This window comes from Rana temporaria, chromosome 1 (assembly GCF_905171775.1).
Source record: "Rana temporaria chromosome 1, aRanTem1.1, whole genome shotgun sequence".
Lineage (NCBI taxonomy): Eukaryota > Metazoa > Chordata > Amphibia > Anura > Ranidae > Rana > Rana temporaria.
In genome coordinates this window covers 406,672,021-406,682,849 of record NC_053489.1, presented here as the reverse complement: position 1 = coordinate 406,682,849, position 10,829 = coordinate 406,672,021, and the positions used below count along the sequence as shown (strand labels likewise).

At 40.5% G+C, this 10,829-nt stretch overlaps 1 protein-coding gene across 6 annotated transcripts in view; it reads right to left on the bottom strand.

Annotated features, from left to right (window-relative positions):
* Positions 1-291: 291 nt before the first annotated feature.
* The window catches only part of SBNO2 (strawberry notch homolog 2), a 149,208-nt gene continuing 138,670 nt past the window's right edge, over positions 292-10,829 (bottom strand). For all 6 annotated transcript variants that reach the window (XM_040323911.1, XM_040323933.1, XM_040323919.1 and 3 more), the window contains 6 exons: positions 9,125-9,219; positions 8,892-8,984; positions 8,682-8,813; positions 8,259-8,335; positions 5,184-5,374; positions 292-5,073 (listed from right to left, as the gene is read on the bottom strand). In XM_040323911.1, coding sequence (XP_040179845.1) covers positions 4,640-5,073; positions 5,184-5,374; positions 8,259-8,335; positions 8,682-8,813; positions 8,892-8,984; positions 9,125-9,219 — 1,022 coding nt within the window. In that variant the 3' untranslated portion in view covers positions 292-4,639. The remainder of the gene's footprint in view (positions 5,074-5,183; positions 5,375-8,258; positions 8,336-8,681; positions 8,814-8,891; positions 8,985-9,124; positions 9,220-10,829) is intronic.

Here is a 10,829-nt window from a genome sequence, read left to right as displayed (position 1 = left end):
AAATAAATCTTTTCTTGACAGATGACACTGAATAAATCCCCTAATCCCCTTCATCTCCATTCCAGTGTAACTGTAAAATGTTATATTTCCCTTCACTTCTTCTCCCAGTTTTATTTGTTGCCAGGAAAAAAAGCGGAAAAAAAAAAAATGAAAAAAAAAAAAACCATGGACCACCACTTTCCAACTGTATCAAAAACGTTAAAATACAAACCAAAAAAGTTTTTTGGCTTTCAATACAGTTTAAGTGATTCATTGTCAGGTGTGTACAAATCAAGACATACAAGCAAAAAATTGGCATGTTATACATTGTATTCAGACATAAAACACTTTCAGATCAAAGACCCAGAAACATGCTTTTTTTTTTTTTCAATGAAAACTTTACTGAGGTGCTGTGAACTCAGCCTTCAGTCACGAATAGAAAATGTAGGAATTAGTTGAAGGCACATCTTCCAAATAAAACTGTATACATATATATTTTACAGAGTCATAAATAAGTATAGGAGACCCGTGCGTGGCAGGATGCAGAATCAGTAGCACGCACGCATCATAATAACTTAATAGCAAACCTGTCCAAGAAATCACAAACCAGGGATGTGATCTCACTGGGTACACATATGAATAAACTTACAGAACTGAGGGGGCAGCAGCTCCTCTTCACCCCTTTGATGCCAGATCACATGCACTTGTTTCCAGCAAAATATGTTGCAGAATTCCCTGACAGTTAAAGGGGGTAAAATACCTGAGATACAGTACGAAATTGAAAGGGCACAGAAAACACATGACATGGGAGGAGCGCCATCCAGCAGTGGTGCACACTAGCTAATATTGTATAAGAAAAGCAAGGCACTGAATGACATTGCATAAAATGATTTGCCATAGTGGTGTTCACAATATGGTATTGCTCCACAGTGTAGGCCATAATGGCAGTCATTAAGGATAAGCATTAGTTTACCTTCCGGCACATACACATGGATAGTTATCTACCCTTTCACACTTTAAAAATCTTTGGTTCACTGCATTACTGAAGAACACTACTGGAGACCAGCTGGCAGAAGAAGTTACACTATGGGCTTTGCATAGTAAAAAAAAAAGCAATTATGCACTTTAAACCTTTACCAGCCAATGATGGGATGCTGGGGGTTACTGCATATCAAAGCTCTTTGTACTGTTTTTAAATAAGCCTTTTGTTAAAACTGTTCATCTGCCATTTAGGTATAGCAATACAACAAAACAATATACTAACAAAATGTAAGGGTCATTGTATGAAACTGCAAAGAATCAGCTGGAAGTGCTTTGAATTTTAAGATTAGTGTGCATTCTCCATAAAGGACTGCTCACAAGCCAGTTTTTTACACTGGCCTCATAAAAGAAGGATGCTCTCAAGTGCATTTGGGAAGTTCAAAAAAACTGCATTGCATTAGAAATGGCAATGCAGGACTACAAAGTCAGATATTGATGAAATTCCCTTATGGAACCAAGCAACATTTCACATTAAAACAGCCAGAATTTGTTCTTTTTTGGCCCCTTATTCCACATTCTTGAGAAAAGGTAAGTGTATTTAGAGGACTATACTAAGCTACACAGTCATGCTAATAAAAACTATTTACAAAACAAAAAAAAAAACATACAGTTGTACTCCCTACTTACTTTAAGCTTTTTGTTAGTAATTTGTGGTGCATAAAAGCAAACAGAAACATTATAAAATATTTTTAGGTGTACTAAAAAGGTCACAGAAAAAAACATTTTTTAAAATCTTCTCCAAAAGTTTTACTTTAAGTAAAAAATATGTTTATATAATCCTAACCATACAATAACAAAATGATATAAAAATAAAGCAGATGCTGATTTTTTTTTAAATAAGGTAATAAATAAAATGTTATACATTTTAACCAGCAGACAAAAACGAGAAGTTAGAGTGGTTTATAAACATTAATTTAGCCTAGTTTGAAGTTCAGTTGTAGGTTATTCAAAGCCCAACTCGGGCAACAGGAAAAAAATTACCTTTGCAGTAGGGCCTCCCCTTACTACAAGGTTTAAAATGCTAAGTCTAGGGGTAGAGGAATAAGATGGATATTTTCCTTATTCTTTGCACCAGCAGGCTCCCTCCACCTTTGCACCGGTCTCCCACAGTCTCTTCTCAAAGGTGGGCTTGGTGGTGATAACATTAAAGTGGAAGTCCAGTAAAAAAAAAAAAAAAATGTTCATAATAGTATGTTAAATATCGTTATCTTTGATATTATTTTCAGAGAGAGAGCGAGAGAGATAGATTTTTTTGAAAGTTTGGAAGGATACAGATTGATTTGTATTGCTCAATAACCTGTAAATGCTGCCAAACAACTCACCAAACCTGGACCAAAGCATTCTGGGAATCGCCCAGGTCCCTCAAAGGTCTGTGCAAATCCCCCACTGCTATCCCACAAATCAATGCTAAAGTCCTGTATTGCTTGCAGGGGCTTCCTCATGGGATTGTAAAATACAGTAGCTAGGTGGATTGAATTCCTGATGTGTCTGCGCTAGTCCAGGGGCTCTCTGGCACAAGAAGGTTGTCTTATTTTCTAAAACAGATAATGACAGGCACCTTGTGTTGCTGGCTCATGCGATGGTGGGAATTTAAAGGCCCAATCGCACCAGCAGTGTGCTATAATGCGCAGCTGCTTGCATGCATGCATTTTAAAAGGGAACAATTACAGCGCATTGCACAGTTTACCTATTTTTCTTTTCACTGACATTCCAATCATCTTCGTTCAGCGAAACAGGATGCTGCATTGCAGCACGCTACTCTGAAAAAAAATTACTGCATGGACTTTATTTTCTTAGCGTACACCAACACAGAATGGTGCTTCAAAGTGAGCACAAAGGAGACATGGCAAAATGCCTGGTCTTTGCATCAGGCAAGGCTGCCCAGTATAGCCCAACACATGGTGGGAATGGGCCCTAAATGATTTCATCCACTTTAGTGTACAGATACACAGTACTCAACAAAAACAATCCAATATGTCTAAAGAGGACAACTACTTGGCAACCTCAAAGATGACCATTTGACTGTGTACACTCACTGTTACATAAAAAAAAGTGCAGAGGCACAGAAACAGTTCTTTGCACTTTCATAAATGACCCTTAGTCAGTCACAAATACCAATGTGGTAACATGCACATGTAACACCGGGTACAGTATTTTAAATAATTTACGTTGCAAAACAAATGATACATAAAAAACTCAAAGTAAATAGCCAACTTGGAGATCTTTTGATTGCCGGCATTCCGATATGGCCTGGATGAAAGGATGACCATTTGCTGAATGGACTGGCACTGTGAGAGGTTCATATTAACGGTCCCGTAACCCAAAGGTTTATCATAACATTCAAGATTTGCACATCTGCCACCAATACATAACGTAATATCTTAACTACCAACAATGTAATATTGGTGTGTAAGGCTCAAAGAAAAAAATAACACATACATTGCACTTAAAAGCAGACAGCGAGATTCCCCAGCATTTAGGAGACCAAGAAAGAAAAGGAAGCAATGTCTACTAGGTGTAGCAGAGGTAACGAAGATGCTGTTTTGTATGAAACCAGCTGCTTCCTATAGGTTTTCTTATGCAAATGTCAGTTAGTATTAGTCTAAATAGTGGTACTGCAGCTAATGACTAGCAGCCCTGCAGCTGTCTATCTGTACATTATGATCATGACAGACAAAAGAGCCTACTGATTCAGTACTCAATGTTTCTCTTTTCAAAAAGCGCAAAATGTACTTGCATTAGGAGATGGGAAATTATATTTTCCACATGGGCAAAATGTATATTCAAAAAGGAGGAATTTCTTTGGCATAAAACAATGTGTCTGCCTCTGCATGGCAAACAGTACCTAGCCTGAGATATAACGTTATGGATATGAACACATATACACATAAATATACCCTGAGCAGACACCCAGGCCCCTTCTACCCAAAGGGAGGTTGTTATGGGGCAGCAATAGTGCAAAGATTAGCATGGGTTAAAAGAACTAAAATAAATCTGGTAGTCACATCCCTTCCCCATATAGATATAATATATATATATATATTTATAGATTTTATACTGTTCACACATGCTATTGCTCAAAACTCTTTCAGCAGTGTGTAAAGCTCTGAAGAGAAGATGATAAAGTGCTGAGCGCTGTAAGGAGTCAGCTCATGAACACAGAAGAACCTACGTACACTGAACATAAATCCAAACCTATCCTAGGTTGACCAGGGACTGAGAACAGAAACAAACAGTGCAGGGTTCCCAGTGTGCTTTCTGCAGTTGGGTCCCAAACAAAAAACGTATAGGCTGCAGGGTACAGCACCTGATATGTCAGCCAATCAGTGCAGCTGCGCAATGGATGTGTTAGTAAGTACTGTAGATGGGGCTTTCAGAGACTAGCAACCCTGTGACACTTGGTCCTCTCATATGATAGATGGTGCACTGTTAGTTTTGGTTTCTGAAAATTCAGAGGTCACCTCTCCTTGTTGTGGTATAGCTCAAAAACAGTCTGATTAACAAAGATGGTACAATCCAAGCATTCGGCAATCTTGGCTTCAGCCACAAATGGTGCTGGAGTGTTAGAGCAGTGCTGTGGGGCATATTCGCTGGTCTATCAGAAAGAAAGGCTCACATATCAGCCTGTTTCCCAGAAATCATTCTCGCCTCCAAACTGAATTACACTCTGACGCTCTGCTGCAGATGCATCTGGCGCTTTTAGTTTTTGAAGCATTTCTTCTATGATTTCTCGGACATTAAACTGCTGGCTTTGGAGGGTTTCACTGGGGGAGAGGATACCCACAAGACTGTCACTGAAATGATATCCACTCTGTTCCTGCATATTGGAAGGCAGAGGGCTGCAAGTCAGGTCTAAAACATCATGTTCTGAAAGCGAGGGTGGATGGAAAAAAGGTAATGAAAGGTCCAAAGCAGAGGGTCCAGACAGCATGGGGGGCATTGAAAGACGCTCAGCAGACTGTTTAGATTCCTCATGTTTTCTCTTCACATTCATATCCATTTGTTTCAGTTCCTCCCGTACTTTATATACACAAGGCTCTGGAATCTGAATGCCTGGATGAAGAAAAAAAAGCATAGTAATGCTTGCTCAATATCAAATGCAGGATATATTTCAACAGTTATCTGCTCTGGAACAATGACTAATGCCAGTGACAGCTACTCACCAACTTGTTTATGCTTATCCTTGGTTTTTAAACGTACAATCTGTAGGTAGCTACTACTGGTGATATCAGATATGACAGATGCCATACGGCTCCAGACACGTAGCAGAGACCCACACAACATGTAATAATGTCGTAAACGAAGCCCTTGTATACATTCTTTGCCCTGTTGCACCATCTTGCAGTTCCCATTCCTGCATGTAGCAGAGAAGAAATTTAGTTTGGAAAGTAAAAAATTAAAACAATGCAAAGGGTATGGAAATAAAGTTCTAAAGAGCCAGTTAAAGAAAAATTAAGATAAGGACGCAACTGATAGTTTTTTTTTTTTGTTTGCACAATCTGTTTATTAGTATTTTTTCTTCATCACTGCTATATTATAAAACGAAACAAAGATGGAAAACAAAAAACATATTTCCAGAATTCATACAACAAAAACATATTACATACCAAACGCATCAATATAAAAAAACGAAAAAAAAAAAAAACCCAACAAACTCCCCCGATTGTTATTGAACGTACTGACGACATCACCCAGAAACAGGCGTCTGCAGGCAGGCCGGCCCGCTTTTTTATCGAGACGAATGTCGTTTTTTCTTGTAAGTGCTACTACCTTTTAAATTAAAACTTATTTATGGTAATACACTATCTAGTGTTTTTATTTTTTGGGGTTCTCTGATGGTTGGCTTTGTGCATCGACTTCCACTGAAGCAGTCTCTACATACCCACTGGAGGAATCAAGGGCCTAATCCACAAACACCCGGCGCAACGTATTTTTTCCTGTTTAAGTTACACCGCCGCAAAATCTCTACCCAAGTGCCCGATCCACAAAGCACTTACCTAGAAATTTTGAGCGGTGTAACTTAAATCCGTCCAGCGCAAGGCGTTCCTAATTTAATGGGGCGAGTCCCATTTAAATTAGGCGCGCTCCCGCGCCGGACGTACTGCGCATGCTCCCGACGTCATTTTCCCGCCGTGCTTTGCGCGTTTTTTGAGAATCGCGACGGGCGTAAAAAAAAAAAAACGAGTTGCGGCGGGAAAATTTTTTTTTTTTTTTAAATGACAGCGACGCGGGATAGAAGGGTCTTCTTTTACAAGGTGTAAACAGTTTAGGCCTTGTAAAAGTAGCCCTAATTTTGCGACTGCAAACTAATACTTACAGAGAAAAAACGAAGCGTAAAAGCTTCGTGGATCTCCGTAAGTGCTAATTTGCATACCCGAAGCGGCATTTCGACGAGAAATGCCCCCAGCGGCAGCTGCGGTACTGCATCCTAAGATCCGACAGTGTTAGTCCCTTACACATGTCAGATCTTCTGCCTATCTATGTGAAACTGATTCGGTGGATCAGTTCCATAGATAGAAACAGGGATACGACGGCGTATCAGTAGATACGCCGGCGTATCCCTTTTGAGGATCAGGCCCCAAGGCTCTAATACAGGCTTGTTGTCCTCTTGCCTCTGGTAAGACGTGATTTTGGCTGGTGGTGGATCACGGGTATTTGCACTAATATTTTGGAGTTATATCCCGTCATTTTCATCAACATCTATTTTCTGTCACGGATCCACTATGCATAGATCCTCTTTGCACTTGAGGAATTGGGACTATATATTTATATATTTTCCAGTTTAAATGAGACCACATCCTTGTCTGTTTTTTTCAATATTTATATTGTTAGCCTTTTTAAGTGTGTTACATTTCAGCAGACACATTATGATATATGGTCTGTATGCACTGTATATATGATGGACTAATTCCAATATTGGTCCTTCACGGTATAGCGCAGCTCTACACTGTTTCTTTAAAAGGTTAAACACGCCTGCAAAGCACCACTGCCAAAGCGCTGGCTATTGATTTCAATGGCAGGGCCATTTTAGGAGCAGTGAATCCCTAGGATGCTGCTTGCAGATCTTTTTTTCACTCCTGCTTTCACACTGGGGTGGCTTGTGCTATTTTTAGCACAAAAATGCTTGAAAAGCGTCCCAGCGTGAAAGTAGCCTTACGTGTGCACATGTGTAGAAAAGATAGATAAATGTTGGTAAAGTGTAAATCCCAATTTAATAAACCATAAAAAATGGATTTTCTATTTAATTTAAGTGCAAAAATAACTGATGAATTGCTAGAAATTTTGAGAGCTAATTACATATATCCTGTGCTCTCTGGTACATGCACTCTATATTTGTGGCACATCAACAGTTATTTTTTTGTACTTGATGTGTGTTTAAAGGGAGAAAACATAGGGAAATTTACATGTATCCTAGACATGTACTAAAATGTACATCTTTATCTTCATGTGCCCTTTAAATACAGGAGACCATCTGACTCTAGGGTGATCAGAAACACTACCCATTTTTTATAACCAAAAGCAGAACAAATCTGTCAAAAAATCCCCTTGTAAACAGCACATCAAGCTCCTAAGCTTCCCCCACTAAGACCTTACTGGGTTAGATGTGTAAACCACCACTCACAGTGTTAGGAAAGAGGATCAAGCTTCCATCAGACTGTCTGACTTTCCTGTCACATGACACCGTGCAGGGCAATTGGGACTGGCTTCAAGACAGTGCACACAGTGATGAGGTAACTTGTTTATTAGTAGGAAAGGCCAAGTGGGGTGGATTACATTTTTATTTAACTATATAGCAAAGATTTTCTCTCACTTCCTGTTGTGTCCCACCATTTGTAAGTAGCTATAAATAAGCACTTTTGAAAGTGTGAATGAAACGCGTCAGCTCCTGTGTTCCGCTGTGGCTTATATTTTTGGTTTATCATCTTTTTTTTACAATAAAGGCATTTATTTTGAGTGCGGCTGTCAAGAACTTTCCCTCGTCTATTGCTATATGCTTAGCCTGCACTTGCCGTTTCCATCCCGAGGAGAGGAGCTCTTGTTCCAGACACCCACCTTCCCTAGGAGTCGTTGTAAGTCAGATATTTGTAACTAGGAGACCACCCTGTAGTCACTTTTTTTTTAAGGGGAACTTAAACTGTCAAAAAATTTCAATTCAATGACAATAGCTTTAAAACAGGTTTTACAATTTGATATTGATTACATGAGCTAAAAAGATAAAAAGATTGGGGATGTCTCACCACACTGTGTGACTGCAGTTGCTCAAAGAAAATATATACTGACTTTCCCAATGATGCTGAGCCTCTTCTGGAGAAACCTGAAACAAGTACAAGATATGTAATACGTTGTACAATCTGTTACTCAGCAGTTGTAAAATTGGTTAGACAGTGAGATACAGGATCCTCTGCTATGAAATCATTACATCAGCTCTACAGAGGTGGCATTTCTTGGAAATAATAATATCTATAAATAGCACATTCTGAAGAAAAGTTTTTTTTTTATTCATACGGTTATAAAAAATAAAAAACAGTTTTGCCTTTAGTTAAACTTTATACCATGCAAGTCCAACGCAAATTGTAAAAAAAAAAAACGAATGAAGACAGCTGACAAACTGATTTACAGAAACAGGTAATGGTTAGCTATGATTAACCTCTGAAACCAACCTTGTAGTATTTATTCCGCAGACTATCCAAGGTTTCTGGATGGCTCTGTTTCCCTATGTTTGGTTTATAGAGGTTATAGGACTTCCCATGTCTATGCTCAGCCAGAACTGCCGAGTACATTTCACCACGAACCTGAAAAGGAAAATAATAAAATGAGAAAAAAACAAAAAACAACCCACACAAATAAGCTAGCATTGCTATATTGCACACCTTGTAGGACAAATAGAAACCTTCCTCTGGTTCGTGAAGCTGCGATTCTTTTTCCAGTGCTTTTTCCCAGTTCAAACCTCGGTCCACGCTGATCTGTAACGGAAAGAGTTAAGTGAGATACACAGGGATTTCCTAATGTCTAGAAATAAATATATATTGCTCAAGGAATACGTCCGAGAAAGGTAAATTAAGTAATGGCAGACAAGTATCAATGATTTATCTTGAAAACTTACTTTGTAAAATACAACTTGTCCATCCTGTGGATGTCCAGGGGTCAGGAAAGTTTCTTTACTCTCTTGATATATTTCATCAACTCCAGGTGCTAAATCTGAAAAATTGGAAATTACAACTAAGATTATTCAAACCATTTACAACTCTACTGTACAAACAGGTTCAAGAATAAGTACAATATACTTGCCTAGGAATCTCAGACAAAAAGTCCCTTTTAATATATTTAGTTAAAGCTTTCCCTGGGGGTGTGGCTACGCACGGTATGCAGTAGGACGTGCTGGAGCTAGCTCAGTTGTGAATCCTGCATAATCCTGCTCAAAGCACCGCCATCCTTCCCTGTACTGACCCGGGGAATTGCTCTGCTACACCCGGCTGGGTATATCGCCACGCTGCCATGGCTAAACGAAAGACAGGACCCAGAATTCCACCAGACACCCCCGGCCATGATGGCGGCCTCCCGCCCCACTTAGCAAAGGAGGTGGCTCAACGGCTGTTTGCCAAAAATCTCTCCCTGAAAGACCTGTCATCACACCGGCTGACTGATCCTGGAGAAGGGGTTCGGGGAGGCTGATCTGGGATCCTTGGATGGTGTCCCCCGGCTCCTGGATGACACACAGCTCACATCTCATGCGAATACTGGGCCTCAGGCCTCCAATAGGGCGGCAACGTCCTGGTGAGACAGTGCTGACCCTGAGCCCACATTAAGGGACATTTTTACTGCAGTGACCACCTGCAGCTCTTCTATTGCTGATCTAACAGGGGAGGTGCCCGAAACTCCACCGATACTGGGCAGAGGTGTCCCACTAGATCTCCAAACTAGTCCAGGTACCTGTACCCCGACTCCCCTAGTGTGCCTACTAGGGGCAATTGATGTAGATATATACACGAAGGCAATGTATTACATGATCCCCAGACTGTTCTATCTGGCTAGAAAACTCATAGCTTGATACTGGATGGCAGCTACAGTCCCAACTGGGAAACAATGGATCAATTATGTCAACTCCCTATTCCTTAGGGAACAACTGGCTTACCATCGCAGGAATTCTGTGCCAAAGTTCGACCTTATTTGGCAACCTTGGCTGAATGACCCCAGCCTTGCCCCACCGCAGTTGGTGATGGACAGGCTCCTGCGGTAGTAACCCACCAAGAATATCAGAGAGGGAAGGGGAGGTGGGGGAGGTAGAGGGGAGAGAGGGACAGAGGGTACAGGTTATGTTATGTTCTATTGTAGAGCACTAGACTCCGCACAATCCATCGGCTGATGAAGTGTTTAATACTGAAGTTTTAAATCCGGTCTTGAGTGCTAGTTGCTGGTTTATTTGAAGATCACAATATCTGTAATGTCTCCTGTTATTGCACACTCCTTATCTATGTTTGGGATAATCTGTCATATATGTTGCCTTTACCATAGGCATGTCCAAAGTCCGGTCCGGGGGCCAATTGTGGCCCTCGTTCCAGTTTAATGTGGCCCCCCTGGTAATTTGGATATATACTGTATTTATCGGTGCTGTCTCGGAGGGGACAGGGAGGGGTGAGGAATGAGTGCTGTCAAGTTACATACAGGAGAATCTCCTGTTTTTCCGGCAGTCTCGTCTCCTGGGCTGCCATTGGACGACTCCTCTGTCTATCATAGGAGGCGGGACATTGTATTAAAGAGGCTGCTGTGTAAACAGGAGATTCTCCTGTATGTAATCTGTTGGCGCTCGT